The sequence below is a fragment of the Ictalurus punctatus genome, chromosome 4 (genome assembly GCF_001660625.3).
Source record: "Ictalurus punctatus breed USDA103 chromosome 4, Coco_2.0, whole genome shotgun sequence".
Taxonomy (NCBI): domain Eukaryota; kingdom Metazoa; phylum Chordata; class Actinopteri; order Siluriformes; family Ictaluridae; genus Ictalurus; species Ictalurus punctatus.
The window spans coordinates 32,433,790-32,456,348 of NC_071284.1; the positions used below are offsets into that span (position 1 = coordinate 32,433,790).

General features: G+C 37.8%; 2 protein-coding genes across 2 annotated transcripts; both read left to right on the plus strand.

Annotated features, from left to right (window-relative positions):
- Positions 1–4,359: 4,359 nt before the first annotated feature.
- LOC124627836 (extracellular calcium-sensing receptor-like) lies at positions 4,360–7,427 on the plus strand (the record flags this gene model as incomplete). Its single annotated transcript, XM_047154584.2, has 6 exons — positions 4,360–4,364; positions 4,496–4,781; positions 5,029–5,835; positions 5,955–6,182; positions 6,279–6,402; positions 6,538–7,427. Coding segments are annotated over exons 1-6 (2,340 nt in total), but the record flags the coding sequence as incomplete, so codon positions are not given.
- Positions 7,428–12,100: 4,673 nt separating this feature from the next.
- On the plus strand, positions 12,101–15,478 carry LOC108264116 (extracellular calcium-sensing receptor-like). The gene is made up of 6 exons (XM_017465417.3): positions 12,101–12,228; positions 12,485–12,776; positions 13,070–13,885; positions 13,989–14,213; positions 14,307–14,430; positions 14,571–15,478. The coding sequence occupies exons 1-6, from the start codon at positions 12,101–12,103 to the stop codon at positions 15,476–15,478; spliced, it is 2,493 nt and encodes an 830-aa protein (XP_017320906.2).
- Positions 15,479–22,559: the final 7,081 nt, after the last annotated feature.

The window sequence follows — 22,559 nt, forward strand, 5'->3', positions numbered from 1 at the left end:
ATTTATTGAAAACACCTGACTCTAATTTAACCTTCAAATCAACTGCTAATACTAGAGGTTCACATACTTTTGCCACTCATAGATATGCAATTTTGGATCATTTTCCTCAATAAATAAATGACCAAGTATAAATATTTTTGTCTCATTTGTTTAATTGTGTCTACTTGTGTGAAAATCCAATCATGTTTTTGGTCATATTTATGGATAAATGTGGTCACACACGTTCAACAACCACTGTAGGTGAGACATATGTTGGTCCCATAGAACACAACTAAAATTTGTTTACCATAATAGTAAGTTTATTACAGATACTATTAGCAGTTTGGGCCTTGCCGATATAAACCATTTTAGGACCATTATTGTGAAACTGGAGCTGGCATGATCACTATTGTCCCTTTAAAAAAAACATACAAAAAACCCCCTTTATTTTAGATAACATTTTATAGAAATACTTATGTAGGGAATGAGCAATTGACAGAATTCTTACTGTATATGGTAATGTGCCTATATAAAACAATTTATCACCAAATTAATCAGTAATTGTAGTGTTTAGATTTTGAATTCCCAAAATTCCAGAGCCAATTCCCCTCATTTCCCTTGGATTCAAGAATGGTTTGAACCCTCACGCAGACCCTCACGCAAAAAATTACTTCACGTAACTTTCTGGCCTTGGTCCAGCACTGCTTCTTGTAGATACACTGCAGGTCAGGAAGCTCAGTGCGGATGGTGTGCTCAGCTGATCGCACCACCCTCTGGAAATTCTACCTAGCCTGCTTGATGCTGTTCCCAAATGAGGCTGTGATGCTTCTAGTCAGGATGCAATTGATGGTACAGGTGTAAAAGCTCCTTAGCACCTTGGTGGGCAGATTAAAATCTCTTAAGCATCTAAGTTAATAAAGACACTGCTGGGCCTTCTTTACCAGGGTGTTACTGTGACAGGACCATGTGTCTCCTACGTGTGTGAACACCAAGTTACTGACAACTGTCCTCCACAATGTCTCCACTGGGGTCCCACTGATATTAAGGGGGTAGTATCTCCTCTCCTGCTTCATGCTGAAATCCACTATCAAGTCCTTTGTCTTGCAGATATTCATTAAGAGGTTTTTCCCATGGCACCAGCTCTCCAGACTTTTAAGCTCCTCTAGGTAGGCCTTCTTGTCATTATCAGATATCAGGCCAAACACACTGTGTTGTCAGCAAACTTGACAATGGTAGTAGAGTTGTAGAGTTATTTTGTCTCTGTTTTTTGACTTGGGCAGTTAGGGAAGTATACTTTTTACTTTGTTGTTATTTTACTTTCAGGTAAACTAGCTACCAAAAAAATTCCTTTTGTTTATTATTTTAGCCTTGGCCCACCCTGACGGTACAATTAGTGTTAGTTCTTTGTACAGTTATATGTACATATTTGTGTGTTTTACAATATAGGGATGGCCTAGGTCCTAGTTCCTCCAACTTGGTGGTGAATTTTGAGGGAATTATAGTTTTAAATGCTGAACTGTAGTCAACAAAAAACATTTTAGCATAATTTCCTTTCATGATGTTGAGATAGCTCAGGGCAGTGTGTTGAAGGTGTGTTATGGCATCCTTGGTAGCATGATTGGAACAGTATGTGAACTGTGATGAGTCCTGGGTGTACGGTAATGAAGAGGTGATGAAGTCTCTGACCAGCCATTCAAAGCACTTCATAGGAACTGAGGTCAGGGCTACTGGGCGATACTCATTGAGGCAGGCAGTCTGGGTTTCTTTTGGGACAGGAGCAATAATGGACATTCTGAAGCATATAGGAATTACTAACTGTGCCAGGGAGAGTTTGAATATCTCCATGATCACTGCTGCTAACTGCTAACAGGCACTAAGGACCTAACCTGAGATATTGTCTGGTTCTGCTGCCTTCCTGGTGTTCACTGTCCTGAAAGACTTCCTCACATCATTCTCAGAGATGATGGAAGCATTTCTTACTCTGACACTCTATTGTCTTTGATCGCTAGTTTGACATGTTCCCTGACAGTCAATTAATGGCCATTGTGATCAATTTTTTCTTCTGATTAAATTCTGGCAGTGTCAGAACATTTGAGGCACAGTCCAATGGTGTGGCTTCTCCTACTCCATATGAGTCTTCTTGTGTGTATCCTTTTTTGAGTCTTGATTGTCATAGAGTCTGACATTAATGACAACTAAGATCCTACAGAGTGACATTATTTACAGCGGTGTTCATACAGTACAGTTTGTACAGTCTGACAAGCAACAGTTGCAAAGGACTATCAAAGATCACACAGTGTACGCAGCTTTATGCATCTTTTTCGTCTCTGAGACAGTTTTGTACTTGAGCACCATCAAGTCATACTTTTATGCAACTTTAGCAGCTCCGGGTACGTGAACAAAACTGTGAATCTCATTGGTTGGCCAGTTTTTAAAGCGGTGCATCAAAAAAAACAACTAACCCCTCAAAGTTAAAAAAAATTGACGCTTTGATGCCACGTGTTTTATGCCTGGGTGTGAATACTCCCATAGACAGCCATTGGGACATTAAATGGACCAATTTTCATGCTGCAAAATACATTCCGGTGTGAACAGGGTTTTGCTGGAAAATTGAGGAAAAAACAAACAAGCCCTTTGTGGTGCCAGACTCCCTGAACTGCCCTGAAATTTTAAAGTACATAAAAGCTGCTCCAACATTCAGATTTTTTGACATACCATAAGAAATATATAGTGTTGGTAGGGGCTATCAATTTACTTCACAGGTATGGAAAGCATTCATGGAGAAACTGGGTATCACCCTGAAGCAAATTATCATTTTGTCTTCCAAGATCAAACACACCCTATTCCACCATGCATTGTGGAATGTACACCCTGTCAATGTGTTCTTGGGTACCAATATCTATTGCTACATTGGACAGAAGGTTCCACCAGTGTGGAGAGATAGTGAGCAGTGGGAGACAACAGAGACCACACCATGTTTGGAGAAGAAATGGTACTGCACATCGCCATAAAAACACTATGCCAACAGTGAAGTTTGGAGGTGGAAGCATCATGGTGTGAGGCTGTTTTTCATCGCATGGTACTGGAAGACAAATAATTGAAGGAACGATGAACGGAGCCCTTTACTGAGAGTTTCTTGAGAAGAATTTGCAGCCATCCGCTAGGATCATGACGATGAGACGTGGGTGGAGCTTCCAGCAGAACAATGGTCCAAAGCATACAGCAAAGGAAACTCTTAATTGGATTCAGAGAAAATAAATGAAGGTGTTAGAATGGCCCAGTCAATCACCTGACTTGAATCCAATTGAACAAGATTTAAAGACAATATGTTTAGAAAAACTGGCAAAAATCACACCTCAATACTGCGGTCGATTAATTTCTTCCCACAGTAAGCATCTTAAAGCTGTCATTACAAACAAATGCACTAAGTATTAAATAAATTTGAATTAGCATGTTCAATACTTTTTTCCTCTGTCATTCCCCTTTATTACACACAACTTCATTTATGGACTTTAATGTTTGGATGTCTTTATGTGTTTGGATTTCTTGAGTTAATACCAAAGCTTGGTGAAAATTTCATGTGAATATCCTTTTTATTTCTACCTTAATAGTGAAAATATATTTACTGAAAAAATGTTGACGTGTTCAATACTTCTTTCCCCCACTGTATGATTAAGACCTATAAAGAGCAGTAAACAGCAATAAAAAACAAATAAAACCTAAAACTAAAAAACTAAAACTAAACAAAAACAGTATTTCATGTGACAACGCTTTTTTTAATGCATACAACTTTTTTATTTGTCTGAAAGTTGATGAATTATGTTCTGTGTTACTTTCTATTCTGATATACATACATTTTTCTTTACAACTGATTTTTTGGTTGAAAAAGTAATGTTTGGAAATCAATAATGCTGAAGTCATAAAATAAACAACTATAACAAAATTTGTATACAAAATACATAAAAAATAGTTGATTTTTAGTAATTTAGTGATTTACAATGGCGGTAAATGAAGTATATATGGACCATATAAGTGATAAATTGAATTAGTAACTTGTTCAAACATGTTCTAGGTCTCTTGAGGAAGTAATGTCACGTGGGCTAGCATAATATTTAAAGTATTTTCTGAGTTTCTCATTGTGCATAAATTCTGGGGTCAGTCGGGTGAAGAAACCATTACCTGAGCTGTCATGCTTCTCTTTCAGCTGTTTTTAATTGTTTTGCCTTCTCAGGCACAAGAGCCTGTCTGCAGGCTACACAGTCACATGGAGCAGCCTGAACTTCATGTTGATGGAGATCTCATCATTGGAGGTATTTTCTCATTTCGCACTGGACAAGATGGATACATAGACATTTTTAGGAGCATGCCAAAAGTGCGTCCATGCCGTGAGTATGTATATGTTTATACTAAAACGTTCCATGTTTTAATAATACAATGGTGAAGAAAAATATCAGTTTGTTAGTTATATGCTTATCTTTTGACTGAAATAATTCCTAATGAACATTTTTTCCCAAAGTTTTAATTTCAGAGAATTCCAGTTTGCACTGACAATGATATTTGCTGTGGAAGAAATAAACAAAAATCCCAACATTTTGCCTGGAGTTTCTTTGGGATACAGAATATACAATAACTGTGGATCTATGGATGTACTTAGATCTTCATTAGCGTTGGTGAGTCTTAATATAAACTCAACAATAAATGAAAAGTGCAAATCCCAAACAGCCCAAGCCATTATTGGACATTCTGGGTCAACACCAACAATAGCCATTGCAAGGACTGTTGGACAGTTCCATATACCAGTGGTAAGATACTACTACTACTACTACTACTACTACTACTACTACTACTACTACTACTACTACTACTAATAATAATAATAATAATAATAATAATAATAATAATAATAATAATAATAATAATAATAATGTTTCTTTAAAATAACATTTATTAATGGTAAAATGTTAATGTCACTAATTACTTAAGGACACAGTATACTATAGTTATTTTTTCATTTGAAGAGATATATCATGTAGTTTTCTGTTACAACAGATCAGTCACTTTGCAACCTGTGCTTGCCTAAGCAACAGAAAACATTTCCCCTCCTTCTTCAGAACAATTCCCAGTGATTATTATCAGAGCAGAGCACTGGCTCAATTGGTCAAAAGCTTTGGCTGGACCTGGGTAGGAGCCATAAGCAACGAAAATGACTATGGCCTGAATGGCATTGCCATGTTTATAACGGCAGCCCACGAAGAAGGTGTGTGTATCGAGTATTCTGCAGCTTTTGAGATCACTAGTCCACACCAAAAAATACTCCAAATAGTGGACATCATCAAACAATCCACATCGAAAGTAATAATTGCATTCATGTCTCACAGAGAGATTAAGATTTTGGTGGAGGAGTTACACAAGCAGAATATTACAGGACTTCAGTGGATTGGCAGTGATGCCTGGATCACAGACGACTCCCTCACAGAAAGCTTAGGACATATGTCTTTAATTGGCTCCATCGGGTTCACTGTGCCCAGAGTTACAATCCCTGAATTGGGCCCTTTTTTAGAGCAAGTGAATCCTTCACAATTCCCCAACAGCATGTTTGTTAAAGATTTTTGGGAAAGTGTCTTTAACTGCTCACTGAGTCCCAAGGAAGGCTTGAGGAGCTGTAATGGCTCTGAGCATTTAAAAGATGTAAAAAACTCTTTCACTGATATCTCAGATCTGAGATTCACTTACAATGTCTATAAAGCTGTATATGCAGTGGGACATGCACTACACAATTTAGTTTCATGTAAGCAGAGCAAACCTTCATTTTATAATTCAAAGTGTACAGATCTTTCCCAAATACAGCCTTGGGAGGTGAGGCAGGTTACAAGAATCTATTTCAAACATAAACAGAAAATGAAATTAATAGAACAGTCTAATGGTAATTTGTAACTGTGACGGTAATGTTTTTTTATACAACTTGTGTCTTCAAGGTACTATATTCCTTGCAGAATGTAAATTTCACTACAGATCACAGAGAAAATGTTTTTTTCAGCAAGGATGGAGATTCACCAGCAAAATATGAGTTAATCAATCTGCAAAAGTTCTCTAAAGGCACCGCAACAGTAGTAACAGTTGGCTACTATGACGCATCTTTGCCTAAAGACCAACAGCTTACTTTGAATGGAGCTGAAATTGTCTGGAAAGGAGGAAGCAGAATGGTATTTCCTGTCACACAAACCTTTTTGAATGTTCAATCTCTTACAATCAGCTGTCTAGAAAAGTTAAGCTTATTTATTTTTACCTGTGATATGAAGGTACCACTGTCTGTATGCAGTGAGAGTTGTACCCCAGGTACTAGAAGAGCTGTTCAGAAAGGGAGACCTGCCTGTTGTTTTGACTGTATACAATGTGCACCAGGAGAAATTAGCAACACAACAGGTAATAAAGTACAATAAAGAATACGGCAATCATTCAAAACCACGATTTTATACAAATGGTAAGGTCTGATCATTATAATGATGACATAGCACTATTAAATGTCTGCAAATGTGTTCATTCATATTTCCCATTTAGATTCCCTTAACTGCCTGAAATGCCCAGTGCAATATTGGTCAAACACAAGAGGAGATGCCTGTGTTCCAAAAGAAGTTGAATTCCTATCATACAAGGATATAATGGCAATATTGCTTGCATTTTTTTGTTTGGTTGGGGTGTTGTTTACTATTCTAACTATATTTATTTTCTACTACAATAAAAATACTCCTATTGTTAGGGCCAACAACTCTGGGCTAAGCTTTCTACTCCTCTTTTCTCTGACTCTCTGTTTCCTTTCTTCACTTACCTTCATTGGTCAGCCTTCTGAGTGGTCCTGCATGCTGCGCCACACAGCTTTTGGAATTACATTTGTCCTCTGCATCTCCTGTGTTCTAGGGAAAACCATAGTTGTGTTAATGGCCTTCGGGGCTACACGTCCAGGAAGCAATGTTATGAAATGGTTTGGCCCTCTACAGCAGAGACTCAGTGTTTTTGCCTTCACTCTCATACAGGTTCTAATTTGTGCACTTTGGTTAACGATATCACCCCCCTTCCCTTATATGAATATGAATTATTACCAAGAAAAAATATTGTTAGAGTGTAATTTGGGTTCAGCTGTCAGTTTCTGGGCTGTATTGGGTTATATAGGTTTTCTTGCCAGTCTATGCTTTGTTTTGGCTTTTGTGGCTCGAAAACTACCTGATCATTTTAATGAGGCGAAATTTATCACATTCAGCATGCTCATATTCTGTGCAGTTTGGATCACCTTTATCCCAGCTTATGTCAGCTCTCCTGGAAAATTCACTGTAGCGGTGGAAATATTTGCCATTTTAGCATCAAGTTACAGTTTACTATTCTGTATCTTTGCACCAAAATGCTATGTAATTTTACTGAGGCCTGAAATGAACACTAAAAAACAAATAATGGGAAATATAAATATAAAAGATAAATAAAGATAAATACCTTAATAAACACAACTGGTCTGTATTCCAAGACTCTTTTTTTAATTGCACAGTGATACATGCTATCATTAAGTAATATCTTGACTGGCTGATTAAAATTCTTCTAATTAATTAATCAATTAAAAATGTACCTTTTCTAATGAATTGATTAACCAATTAAGTACCTGGGTGCTGTCAGTGATTCTGATTCTGACTTTCCTGTTGATCAAGGCAGCTGTGGACTACTCATAAAAATATTTCCACTTTACTCAATTGATTTGAAATAATCTAATAGAAACATTGAACAGATATTGTACATCACATCCAGAACAAATCTGAAAAAAATTCAACCAATAGTAAAAGGACACGTTTCAGAGGTTAACACATACAGGAAAAGGAGTTAAAAAAATACTCAATTTGTATCCACATTCATTTATAATGCATTATTTGTTCAAGCCAAATAATGTATTCACATTTGGCTAAAGTATCTGCCAGTGGCATAAATTAAAGGAACTTGGGAGACAATACAAGGATACGGTCTAATCATATCCCAGAAGCTCAGTGGCAGGCTGTATGGGATTTTGCAGGGCTTGATGCACTTGGTGTTCTGCCCATACCAATATGCTGCAGCCTACCTGAACAATGTCATCATCTATTCATACGGCCAGATGCTGAACATCTGGTCCACCACTGGATGGTCCTGTAAGCACTATGAATGGTGCTTACATTTAGAAAAAAAAATGCCAGGGTATTATGGGAAATGTAACATCACATTTCCTCTGTAGCTGCTCTCCTATCAGATCTGACCAAAAAGGGCAACTGCAGAAGTGAACAAGAAATGGGCACTGGCAGCCCTCTCAACAAAGCCCAAACATTGGCATTGGTGATTGTGAATTCAACAGTTCTTTGTCCCTTTGTGCTGCTGACACTTTTAAAAACAGAGTGGGCGAAGTTCTCTCTTGAACATAAGATGTGAGAAACATCCAATAGTTTTAATTAGCTGTAAACTCTTGCTATCACCATAAAATGATACTTGTACTATCTGAGCAGTCATTAACATGGGAATTCATGTTATTAATGAATAAATATGTATATTAAATGTTATTATTATTAAATAATGGCTATTCATATAAGAATCAGTTATCTGTTATCGATTGTTAATATTATTAAATAATTGCTATTCATATATGATTAGTGTTGTGGATATACCGGAATGAACCTGAAACTACAATTCCCATCAGCCACTGCAACATCTCGCATGGCTGTCTGTACCTGATTGACTTTTGGGTTTAATGAGCAGTTGTATATAAGTCATGTTCCCTTTCAAAGGAAACTCAACGTTGCATAAGCCGTGATCAGGTGACGTGGAAATTAAGCGCGTCACGTGATATAAAAACGGCACCTGTGTACCACGCTGTCAGCCTTATTATCTTCAGCGAGACTGCATGTTGGTTGTTTGTGTAATTCTCGCAAAAAGACTCTTCACATCCTCTCTATCTTTTGAAGAAAAGAAAGAAAAATCTCTTTAAAAAAAGAGAAAAGTATAAGTGAGAGAAAATTCAGGAAGTGTGTCATCTCTTGCTCCCATTTCACAGGGAGGACGGACACACTTTCTGTGTGAAGTGTCTAGGGTAGGAGCATGCCAGGGCAGCCCTGGAGAGGCCTGACTGTGCGCATTAAGAACACCTTACAATTACGCAGCTCCACTTGCAGCTCGCTCTCTTCTCGGCCAAAGCGAGTTGGGTTTCAGAGCTTTGAGGATCTGGGTCCTGGGGATCTCATATGGATCTGGAAGAGGAGCTCTGACTTCTAGGTCCAGCTCTCCACTGGATTTTGGAGCTCGCATCACGACTCCTCCTTCCACTCCTCCTTCCTCCTTCCACAAAAAAAATTCTTCTCTGACTCTGAGGAGCCAGAAGGGTGTGCCAAAAATGGAGAACGATTCTCAAGCATATAATGAGCTGCTTGAAGTGATTACTAAGGCTGGATGAGCTTTTTCCTCCCCATCTCCCTCACACCGCACAAAACTTTCCATTTTTTCAGAAGTTCATGACGAAATATCACGCTTCTGGGGAAAACCATACATAAGTCGTATTTATAACGCCGTGATGTTGGACTATTCGGCCATCGTGGGTAATGAACGGCACAGCTATTTAGCTATGCTGAAGGTAGAGGATGTGCTTGTGAGCTACCCCTCTCCATCGATGACATGTAATTTAGGGGGGTCGGCTTTGCCATCCAAGCCATGTAAAGCCATGTAAAGCAGACCTGCTGAGTGAGCTCGACATATGGTGGCATTCAGCCCCGTCATGTCGAGTTTGCTGGGCATCCACGATTGAAGCCCGGGCCACTGCTAGAGTGAGGGAGGCACAGAAGGCGAGTGTGGTGGCCCGCCTCCCCCCATGGAGAGCCAGGGGTACTAGGCGGCCACACTTGCAGCCTGCTAATAGGCCTGATCTAAGAATGGCCATAAAGGTCAAGCAGACGAAGGAGGAGCAGTCCTGAGGGACCCTGGAGGGATGTATCAGGGGACATGAGGTTGTTAGGGCAGTTATCCCCCAGTACTACTGTATGGCCTCCCCTAGCCAAGGCTATCCCAAGTTTTCAGTCTTTTCTGGTCAGCAAGCTGTCACAGGGCAACGAAAATCTGATGCTTTCCCTCAAATAGAATGTGGAAAAGTCAACTTCACTAAAGAAAATCTGTCAGCGTCGGAACTTTTGACAAATGTGTCTACCTGAGTTCTGTCTACCATAGAAAAGGGATACTGGGTCCAGTTCAGAGATCGACCCCCCCGGTTCAAAGGTGTGCTCACCACAATAATCAGCACAGAGCAGAGCCTGCAGGAAGTAGGATCCCTCTTGGACAAAGGGGCCATATAACATGTTCCCTGTTCCCTGAGTGATGGAGGTTTTTACAGCTGTTATTTCCTGGTCTTCAAAAAAGATGGGAGTATGTGGCCAATTTTAGATCTGCATCATCTGAACCATACTCTTTGGACATACAGGTTCAAGATGCTGATGCTCAAACTTATCGTTCCACAGATTCAGTTTGAGGACTGGGGTGTGACGATAGATCTAAAAGACACATATTTGCACATATTTCCACATTCCAAATATCACCCTGTCAGAGGAAGACAAGGTTGGGGATCAGGTTGAAGCTCAAGAAAAGTATGCTTTCTCCAGTGCAGAGGAGGACTTTTCTAGGGGTTATATGGGATTCTACTACGATAAGGGCATTTCTATCCTTAACATGGGTAGGGTTAATCCTATCAACAATGAGCAAGATAAAGCTGGATCTGGGCATCCCCTCCAGTCTCTATGAGAGACTGTTGGGGCTTATGGCAGCAGCACCAGCCAACTACATACCATTGGGCCTATTGCACATGAGACCATTTCAGTGGTGGCTGAAAAGTCCAAGTCCAAGGACGAAACCCCTGAGAGTAATCAATGTCACATGGCAATGCCTACGTGTTCTGAGAATTTGGAGGTGACCCCGATTTCTAACCTTGGTTCACACTCTAGAGGCATCTCCTTATTGCAAGACAGTAATGACAGACGCCTCCCTCAAGGGCTGGGGCACGGTCTTAGATGGCTGTCCAGCTCGCAGTATTTGGAGAGGCCCTCATCTGGAGTGGCATATAAATTGCCTAGGAATGTGGGCCTTATTTCAAGCACTGAAATTCTTTCTTTCTTTCTTTCTTTCTTTCTTTCTTTCTTTCTTTCTTTTGCTTATGAGGCATGCGGTCTCGCTATGCCTCTGGGCATAAGGGCTCGTTCCGCTAGGGGGGTCACCTCCTCAAAGGCTTTGTCCAAAGGGGTACCCTTACAGGATGTATGTGCTGCGGCGGGGTGGTCTATGCCACACAAATTCATTCGATATTACAACCTGGATATACGTTCCACCCCGGGCTCAAGTATCTTACAGTGACCCTCATGCTCTGACCTTTTGACTTGACTCTGTTAATTTATATGCTCCATTATTTCCTGATGCATTTAAGATTAGTCCAGGGATTAATTCATCATTATGAAGGCATGTAATAAGTATTAATAGTCTGTGGACCTTACAGTAAAGTGTTATCATCTGCTTTTCAGTGTTTGATTTTTTTTTTCAGTGTTCTTTCAGCTGATTCATAATTTGTACTAATATCACATCTCATTTTGATGTTGTACAATGGTTTAATGTGTCTGACACAGACATAATAGTGTCTCATGACTATCCAACTTTGATGAACAAGGGACAAACTGTCAGAATACAAAGCTGAAACAATACCTATCACTGTCCAATTAATGTTTTGTTTGTTTGTTTGTTTGTTTGTTTGTTTTGGTGAATTGATGTTTACTGGTGATTTGGCTCAAATACATACAAATTTTACAATAATATTAATTGTGTACACTTTACTGTGTACACCATGTTAAACAAATATGTGCAACAATGTAATGCAATACAAATGTGTGCTTCTTTAATAGGCAACCGAACATAATGTGGTAATGCAGCTGCAGTTAAAGCCCTCCCCCTCGTTCTAATCATTTTGTGAGCCAAAATTATTATATAAAAGCTCAGAGGTCAAGGTGTTTTCTGAAGGGTGACAATGAAGTTCTTGCTCACATGCCTTCTGTTCACTGTGGTAAGAAGTGCTAATCTTCCATGTAGCTTAGGAGGGATGCTCAATCCTCCTCAGCTCAGCAGAGATGGGGATGTAATGATTGGTGGAATATTTTCCTTCCACAACAGCTGGGAACAGACAGTACATGCCTTCACATCAGGGCCACAGCAATCCAACTGCAAGAGGTGAGCTAACAAGGGGGGAATACAAAAAGAACTGATAAAAGAAAAAGTTAAAATGTTTGTGGGTGGAAATACCCATACATTTAATACACTGAATTATAAAAAGGAGCATAGGAAAATTATCATTTATTATCACATTTATTATAATATTTATAATAAATGTCATAATGTTTAGACATAAATTATAAGTTCCTTATGAGTTTTAATAGCATTCACATAAAATACATTTGTTGCTTACTTACTTGCTTGCTTTATGTAGTTTGAGCCTCCGAGAATTTCAAAATGCACAAACAATGGTGTTTGCCATCGAGGAAATCAACAACCGAAATGATGTTCTTCCTGGTGTCAAACTGGGTTATAAAATCTATGATTCTTGCGGCTCAGTAGAAATGGCCATAAGAGCCTCATTGTCCTTAATTAATGGCCATGAAGAAAATACAACTCTAATGTCTTGTTCCAATTCTGCAACAGTTCAAGCAATCATAGCAGAAACATCATCCACCCCAACAATTGCCATCTCTGCTACCATAGGACCTTTGCATATACCTGTGGTAAATTCTTTGTCTCTCTCTCTCTCTCTCTCTCTCTATATATATATATATATATATATATATATATATATATATATATATATATATATATATATAATTAAAAGCAACTGTGATAATCTAATATATATATGTTTACATTATCTCATCACTATTTTTTTAAATACTGAAATGAGTGCATTTGCCATTTCTATTGATGGTTATAAAGTGAGATACAATTACATAAAATGATACAGTCTATAAATTGTTTCTTTTTTTTATTTTTGCATGTTAATAACAAAATGTATGTATTACAGATCAGTCACTTTGCAACATGTGCATGCCTAAGTGACAGGAAGAAATACCCATCTTTCTTCAGAACTGTTCCCAGTGATTATTACCAGAGCAGAGCTCTGGCTAAGTTGGTCCGGTATTTTGGCTGGACATGGGTAGGTGCCCTATGCAGTGATAATGACTATGGGAACAATGGTATGAACACCTTTATTAGTGCAGCCAAAGAAGAGGGAGTTTGTGTTGAATTTTCTGAGGCATTCTTCAGGACAGACCCCAGAGAAAAGATCCTGAGAATAGTTCAGATCATTAAGACTGCAACCTCCAAAGTTATTGTAGCTTTTATCTCATACTCTGATATGGAGGTTCTTCTAAAGGAACTGGCCTTGCAGAACATCACTGGTTTTCAGTGGATTGGAAGTGAGTCCTGGATCTCTGACATGAACATTGCTACTACTGAATGGCAGACTATTCTGAAAGGATCCATGGGTTTTGCTATCCCAAAAGCTAAAATCAATGGCCTAGGGGAATTTCTGACCACGCTTAACCCAGCTTCTGATGTAGATCTTTACAAAAAGTTGTGGGAGACAATATTTGAATGTAAACTACCCACAAGAGAAAATTCTGAACTCAAAGACATGTGTAAAGGCAATGAAAAACTCAGTGAAGTGCAGAACCAATATACAGATGTCTCAGAGTTACAAATCGCAAATAATGTATATAAGGCTGTGTATGCAGTGGCTTATGCCCTGCATCATAGTTATGGCTGTTCAAAGGGGGACAGTGGAAAAGAAGGTGCTATTGTGTGCACAAACCTTGCAGATAACCATCAACCATGGCATGTAAGTGTAAAGATATAGCCCAGTTAAACAAAAACTAACTAACTATCTAACTAACTAAATACATAAATAAATGTTACTTCATAGGTTGTAATGCTTTATTTAGGTTGTCAATGAGTTGAAGAAACTCCATTTCACCACTACCATGGGAGAGGATGTATTCTTTGATGAGAATGGAGACCCAGCAGCGAGGTATGATTTGCTGAACTGGCAGCAAGGCAAAGATGGCAAAACAGTGTTTGTTAAAGTGGGTTTCTATGATGCTTCTTTACAAACACACCAGCTGTCATTTAACAATATCAGTATAGCCTGGGCCCACAGTAAACCACAGGTACAATACAACTATGCAATATCAACAGATTATGTACAATAATATATAGTAGTATATGGCCACTAAATTAATACAACAAACTGTGCTTTTCAGGCGCCAGTCTCTGTGTGTAGTGAAAGTTGTTTCCCTGGCACAAGGAAGGCTGTGCAGAAAGGCAGACCGATCTGCTGCTATGACTGTATACCATGTGCAGAGGGGGAAATCAGTAATACAACAGGTATAATAAAGAGCAATTTGTTTAATTACTGCATGAAAAAGAAGGGTTAAATGGAATTTTATAAAAGGGAAGCAGGCCTATAAACATAATAGAATGGTTAACATAATAGCTAAGATCATATTTATTTTCTTTTTCTCTAGACTCTATTACTTGCATCAAGTGTCCACCTGAACTGTGGTCTAATGACAGGAAAGATAACTGTGTCTTAAAGCTGGTGGAATTCCTGTCATTTGAGGAATTAATGGGAATCATTCTTGTGTTGTTTTCTTTGCTAGGAGTGTCTTTCACCATCGCCATTGCTATAATTTTCTTTACATACAAGGACACACCAATTGTCAAAGCAAATAATTCAGAACTAAGCTTCCTGTTGCTTTTTTCCTTGACTCTGTGTTTCCTTTGTTCACTAACTTTCATTGGACGGCCCTCTGAGTGGTCCTGTATGCTGCGCCACACGGTATTTGGGATCACCTTCGTCCTCTCCATCTCCTGTGTTCTGGGGAAAACATTAGTTGTGCTAATGGCCTTCAGGGCTACAGTTCCAGGTAGTAATGTCATGAAATGGTTTGGGCCTCTGCAGCAGAGACTCAGTGTACTTGCCTTCACTCTTGTACAGGTCATGATTTGTGTGATTTGGTTAACAATTTCCCCTCCTTTCCCCTACAAGAATATGAACTACTACAAGGAAAAGATTATATTAGAATGTAATGTAGGCTCAGCTATAGGTTTTTGGGCCGTGCTGGGTTATATAGGACTTTTGGCACTTTTATGTTTCATTTTGGCTTTTCTGGCCCGGAAGCTGCCTGACAATTTCAATGAAGCCAAATTCATCACATTCAGCATGCTGATATTCTGTGCAGTTTGGATCACCTTTATTCCAGCTTATGTCAGTTCTCCCGGAAAATTCACTGTAGCTGTGGAGATCTTTGCTATATTGGCCTCCACTTTTGGTTTACTATTCTGCATATTTCTCCCAAAGTGTTATGTAATTATACTGAAACCAGAGAAGAATACTAAAAAGCAAGTTATAGGTAAAGCATCTGTTAAGTGATTTAGCTCTCGATTAAGTGATTTAGCTCTAACTTATTTAAAGCACACGTTATAGTTTATCTGAATGTGAAAAGATGTACCCTGTTATGAATTCCAGTAAATACAGTTTTGCAGTACTTTTTATGGGACCATTTTGTATTAATTTCTCTAATAATTAAAAAATTCATTAAACAAATGCGTCTTTTGTAAAACAGCTTATAATTTGAAGGTTTTGCTCTTTTGGTAGCAAAGGTGATTACTTTGCAAGATATCACCTCAAAAATCTGTGAATTAAGAACACAAATGTGGTCATCAGCTAACATAATGCGCAATGTCTTTTCAGCAGGAGACATAGAAAAGGAATTTCCCCATTTAACCTCTAATCTGACCTCAATTCCTAAATGAATATTTAACACACAGGTGTCTTTCACAAACGTGTGAAAACATGTCACATTGCAGGTTAGTGTACACACATGAGTTTCCACTCATGTGGCAGGTGCTCTTGTGACAGGTGTGTTGTGGGAGCTGTCCCTCAGGTACAATAAAAGCTGCTCAGAAAAGAAACATGCCTGCTGTTATGAATGCAGACCAGCCCCACCAGGACCAATTAGCAAAAAAATATTTTTTTTAATGCTGCTTCCACTTACATTGCCTTTTGTAAACAGAAAATGAATATGTGCCAAATTAAATTGTAAGTATGATTTTCCTATTTAGACCTAATTAAATATGTTATGAGCTTCATTTTCCCACTACATTCACCAGAACTGGATGTAGGTAATGTAGACATGTAATCATCAAAACATGATTTAACTGCTCAACTGATGATTTCATTTAAATGTTTCCAAAATAGGTCAAGCTGCCACATGTACTATTGTTTAACAGTCCAAAGACGTGCATGGTAGGCTGATTGGCATGTCCAAAGTGTCCATAGTTTATGAATGGGTGTGTGAGTGTGTATGTGATTGTGCCCTGCGATGGATTGGCACCCTGTCCAGGGTGTACCCCGCCTTGTGCCTGATGCTCCCTGGGATAGGCTCCAGGTTCCCCATGACCCTGAAAAGGATAAGCGGTATAGAAGATGGATGGATGGATGGATGGATGGATATTGAAGGCCTAAGAGTGCTTCAAGGATTCCTACTGAATTTCAGCACTACATTGAGAGAAAGCATCCCTCTAGTGGAGAAAAAACTATAAAGCAATTATATTGTCTAAAACTCCTTAAATGCATAAAATTCTTATATGCTTTGCATATATTTGGTCCAACAGGGCATAGCCAAGGGGACCATGATTTATTTGTTTGTTTGTGGGTTGAAATCGCAGTCCAACATTATCATAGTTATCATTTTTATTATTAACATTTTATTATCAGCATATTCGTATGGTCATTTCACTCCAATTGGTTAAATCCAAACCTTAATAACTCAAAAATAAGTCAACCTGGAAAATTTGTCAATTATGTACTTTGTCAGCAGAAAGTTCAAGAATAAAAAGCTCTCTGGCTCCAATAAATAGTCTAATAAATTATTGTATATATTTAAATAGTTGGATTGTGTTATTTGTATTAATGGAGGTATTAGTTTAGCAGTCAGACACCCTTTTAACTGTAATATAATTTCTATGGACCCCCTTAATTTCCTTAATTTCCCCCTCAACAAATATATTACAGTTAAAGGTGTCCCTGACTGCCAAAAAATGCCTCCTTCAATACAAACATAAATTCTGGAAAGTAAAGAAATTTATTTAATTCAAGTAGTAAATAAATCTTACACTCTAAAAAATACTGGGTTATTTTTTTCTACCCAAACACTTGTTGGATAATTTAATTAGGTTATTTTGACAGTCTTGGGTAGTTTTGGGGTACTTTTGTGTAACCCAACCGCTGGGTTAGTGGCTGGGTCATTTTCATTAAGGGGTATATTGACAGTTGAATCAGTGTACCCCTCCCCCACTCCGACGCCTCAGCTCAGCTCCTTGGGTCAAATAAACTCAGTGCAGACTGTTTGAATTTGCCTCAGATTGAGGTTGTGGTTTTCAGATCGACAGACTGTTTTATTTGGAGACACTCAGAAAGGATGTGTTGATATCCTACACGCTTTTTGTGTTATTACTATTTCAACACATGTTAAATTATCCAATAAGTGTGTTTAAAAAAGAAAAGAAAAATCACGAGTGAGCCCAACGATCACGTTGCCGACTGCACTGCCAACGTCATCATTCAAATCTAAACTGGCCTCAAAGTGAATGTTCGTTGCTTTGAGTCCTGAGGTGAGGAAACAAAATGACCACAGGTATGTCACCGTCCATCACTATTCAGTGTTAATGCTGCTGAAAATGCCTGGCCGAGTTTGTGATATTTAGGCAGGGAGCTCTGTAAAATGTATTCATTGTTAAACAGTAACTCAGCAAGTGATAATTAACTTTACCTATCGCGACGGCTTCAAAAGTGAACATCAAGTACTGCTTCCTCAGTGTTACACTACTAGTGTCATGTGTTAATTTTGGCTGTAAGATATGGACTGAGGTTATTCTATAATTATCTGGGTCTGCATATTTTCTGAGGCTCTGAGTTAGGGTTAGCTAGATGGATGCTGTCACCAATCACAGTAGGAATGAGTGATGCTAATGGAGATGCTCACTTGAGCTGATAACATTACTTTAGCATACAGCTCATGGTAATGTTATACATTCCCACTCCCTTTTTGAAAGCTAACAATAACGTAGCACCATGATGTAGTACAGAGAGTGGTTTAATGTTACTTAAATTTATGAAGTGTTTTGCACAAGGCAAGCTGTAGTAATTAGCATTAGGTGGATGTGTTAGAGCCGCATTTCTTCATGTATTCCGTGAATGTTAATGCTGGTTAACAGGTGCGGACAGTCACTGGCTAACGTAACTTAGCTAGCTCCGTAATGTCGAGGCCAAAAGTTCTCACAAGGTTAACGTGACAAAAACAGAGGTCGTGGTTTAAAGTAGGTCCTAATGCTTTCCTCTATCTCTGTAATGTTGGGTGATTTAATTAGTTACTTCAAAAAAATTGGCGGTAAGGTGCTAAAGGTGGGAAAATAAATATTCGCAAGTTAGCTAGATATTCCTGGTGTCTACAGTGCCATTTTGTTCATTAGCAGAGCGGAGGTCACATTTCCAAAATGACACAATTTGAGATTCTGTAACGCAATTTTTCAGTTAAAGCCCAAAAAGGCATTTGTCCAAATGTTGTAGCGAACAACTAACCAACACTCTTTTTGCTCTTTTACCGCTTTTCAAATAGAAGGGAGTGGGACTCCTGTCTTCTCAGATGGCCGAGAGATTTGTAAGAAGATGCATCGACTCCAATTCTTACATTTGTCAAATGTTTTAATGGTTATAATAAACGTCACCTGAATTCCATGCAATTGTTTGTTTATGTTTTGTGCATTTTAGTAAAAATTCAGCCTACAAACAAATTGCATTTTAGGATAATTATATAAACAATACATCTTTGTGTTATTGTTGTGTTATTTTTTAACACACGTTTGTCTGGATATGTTTAACCCCGCATGTGTTACATGTACTAACACACTGATTGTGTTGAAAGCAACACAAAATGTGTTGTCTTTAACTCGACACAGATGTGTGTTAAAAATGAACACATGTCGTGTTAAATATTTCAATACAAACATGTTTTAAAATTAACACCAAGCACGTGTTAAATGTACTAACACACTGATTGTGTTAAAAGCAACACAAAATGTGTTGTCCTTAACTAGACATGTGGGTGTGTTATAAATTAATACATGATATTTTTAACACATCTGTTTTAAGAGTGAAGGTTTGTATCAATATATTTAACAAACCATTACTGTACACAGGAAAAAGCAAAACTGTGCAATAACAGTCCAGTTGACATGACATTAAATGTACCGCAATCTTTATTAGCTTTGGCTTACTTGTTTTGTAATGCCCATAGGATCGTAAGTTGTTTACTCAGTTTTGTGGATGTTTTAAAAGTCTCCTTGGCTTATTATATGACTTATGTGAGTAACATACATCAAAGTCTATATAGACGCACCACTTTAGCCGCTCTAGCAATACATTTCTGAACACCTTCATTATATAAATAAAGGAGATACCATGGTGACATATTTGTTGGTAATGTGGTATATTCGACATTTTCAAAGGGTAAAAATAGCTTGAAAATATTAACCCATTCATGAAATAAAATTAACCCAGTGTTGTTGTAAAAATAAAACCATCCATTGGGTTGAAGAACAACCCATTTGCTGGGTTAAAATGAACAACCCAAATTCATGTGTTAGTTTAGCCCAAAATGTTTTTACACTATATTTACCCAGCTGTTGGGCTAAAATAACCCAATTTGGGTTGTTTTTAAGCCAGTGTTTAGTGTGTGGTTATAGGTAGATCTAAATCGAATTAAATCAACGTACTGCCTGCAAAGCTTGAATTCAGGTAGTAAAATAATAGTGTAGCAAGCATCAAGTAGGTGACTGAAGAAAGTACATTTAAATGTGTCTTTTTTAAGTTGAGTTAACACATGCAAACACCCATCAATGAATGATTACAGTTTGACACATCTTGCTGGTTATTTGAGTGGTGTTACAACTTTAATTTCTAAAAAAAAAAAAAGGAATACATGTAACATGCATGCACTTCCATTCTTACCCAGAAATGATACTGAGCCGTTACAAAACAGACACACTTGGACTTCAGGCATTTAGGCCAGACAATTAGCAGAAATAATGGGAATCATGTCTCTGGGGCAGTTTTCTGGGCTTATCCAACAACAAATATACTAATGTTAGGTTCAAGACAGTCTTTAGTGGGTGTAACGTTTACCTCTGAGAATTTGGGTCTTCAAGATGAAAGTAAACTGGTCTTTCCACGTGGGTCACGGAGTAAAGGAAATAAAATCAGGATGCTCTTCTGCACTGAGACCTCATACGATCTGAGACTGAGATGAGTGGGGTTGCTCTGGTTCTGTTTGCTCTTCTCATAAGAGCACCAACGTCTTGCCATGAACATCCACATGATTGGATTTTGGTGGAAAAAACTCTTCTGGTTGACAAAGGCCTTAACATTTGTAAAAATGAATACAGAGATACAAATTGGTGGTGAGTAAAATTAAAATTTCAAAATGTAGTTTTCTATTTTGCTTTACTGTCCATTCTAGATAATGTTTGTAAACATGTATGGATAGAATATTATAATCATGTGCATTATATTTTCTTTTATATGTAGGTACAAATAATTAAATGGTCTAAATGGACACAATATTTTTTATATGAGTAGTTCTGGGGTGTAGCTAAAAAATAATAAAATGCAATTTATTCAATTATGAATTATTATGAAAGCAATTGACTTCCCATTTTTGCATTAATATATTTGATGTCTTATCTCCTTTCAGGTGCTCTCTAACAGAACATAATAAGGTGTTCTGTGTGGATGTGCTGAAAGTGAATATACTATTTCTTTACCATGTCTTTTCAGAATACCAGTGGCTCTGTATTTGTATATTTGCCTCCAAAAACTGGCAAGATTTGTTGAGTGACCATCTCACATCATATCATGTAAAAGCCAACATGTGTTTACAGATGGTATGAAGCAATAAATTCTCCAAATTCGCACAGTGCAAAGAATGAAATAAATAATATACCTAAATTGTTCTATATTAATTACTAATTACAACAAAACTTTAATATATTCATAATCATTGTTATATTCTGGAGATTCTATTAAAAAAAAAAAAAAAGGTCTGCTTACAATTTATATTCTATATAAATCCACATCTATTATTCTACAGTATTTTACAATGATTGATTACTCTAGCCTACTGTAGTGCTAAGTTTGGGTCTTATGTATTCACATTAGAGAAAAATATTGTTGACCACTCCAAAATGCCATTTTTTGTCACAAAGTAAAATATGAAAATATTTTTCCTTTTCCATAGGGCTTTCATTTTTCTGCCTGTATCTGTGGAAGCTATTTTTGTGTATGGCCCTTTTTCATAAGGGTTATGAGAAACAAAAATGTACAGCTCATAGAATGGCTGATAAACCACACAAAGTTGTCAAGCACCAGCATTTTTCTAACTGGACAAAGGTGCATAAAAATTACAATCAAACTATGCTGCATGATTGAGCACTGCTTGTTAATTGTAGTAGTTGGATTCACAACATCTGGGATTTTGTGTCTGACTGGGTTTTTACTGAGTCTGAAGATGTCAGTTAGAACGGAAAGCTGCCAGAGAAAAGGGGCTTCCTGGCAGAACATGTTCTACAAAATCCTACAAAAATCTTCTACAAAATCTACCTCTGTATATGTATGTGCTGATGTGCTCTATGGCTTCACTTTGAGACGCATGCCCATTGTGCATGGAAGCATCAACTTTTTGGCGAATAAGACTAGAAACAACTGTGCTTACATTTGCACTCTGTGCCCTGACTTTCTCAAATACAAGGTAAAGTTAAGAATAAATATGAGTTTATAAGACTAACCATTACTAATGCATGAATTTATATCCTTGTTTCAATTTGTATCCACAGAAAGATTTGCGTAAAATTAACTGCTTACCAAAGAAACAAATGGATGGGAGCCAAACAACTGAAAGCTGTTTAAAAAATTTGCATCCTTATAAAAATACAAGATGCAAAAAAGGTTACTTTTTTGTCTATCCATATATATGCATACACAAAATCTTGTTTTAGTGATTGGATATGATTCTAACATGTTTTCCCATTTCTTGACACAGAAGACATTTCTCACCTGCTGAAGTACTATTGGTGTGCTACAATTAAAGATACAGGCCATGTACGAATTATAGGATTGCTGAGTACATCTGTTTCACTGTCCCTGCTATCTAACACAGCAGCTGATATTTTCAGCAGTAATCAGCATCGATGCGTTACCAACCACAGAGCCAGTCACTCCAAAGTAAGGCTAATGCTGCTGTTCACAGTCTCATGGTGCTCTTTCAGTTCACTACCTGTAACTGTACAACAGTCTGGATGTTCTTGCAAAGTCCACCACACAGTGTTTGGGATCTCCTTTGTCCTGAGCATCTCCTGTGCTTCAGGGCTAAATTTCCAGGCAATATTAAGAAATGGTT

Coding starts and splice junctions, on each gene's coding strand:
- LOC108264116 (XM_017465417.3), top strand. CDS start 12,101: ATGCTCAATCCTCCTCAGCTCAGCAGAGATGGGGATGTAATGATTGGT. Junction 12,229..12,484: donor CAGCAATCCAACTGCAAGAG/GTGAGCTAACAA, acceptor TGCTTTATGTAG/TTTGAGCCTCCGAGAATTTC. Junction 13,886..13,988: donor ATAACCATCAACCATGGCAT/GTAAGTGTAAAG, acceptor TGCTTTATTTAG/GTTGTCAATGAGTTGAAGAA.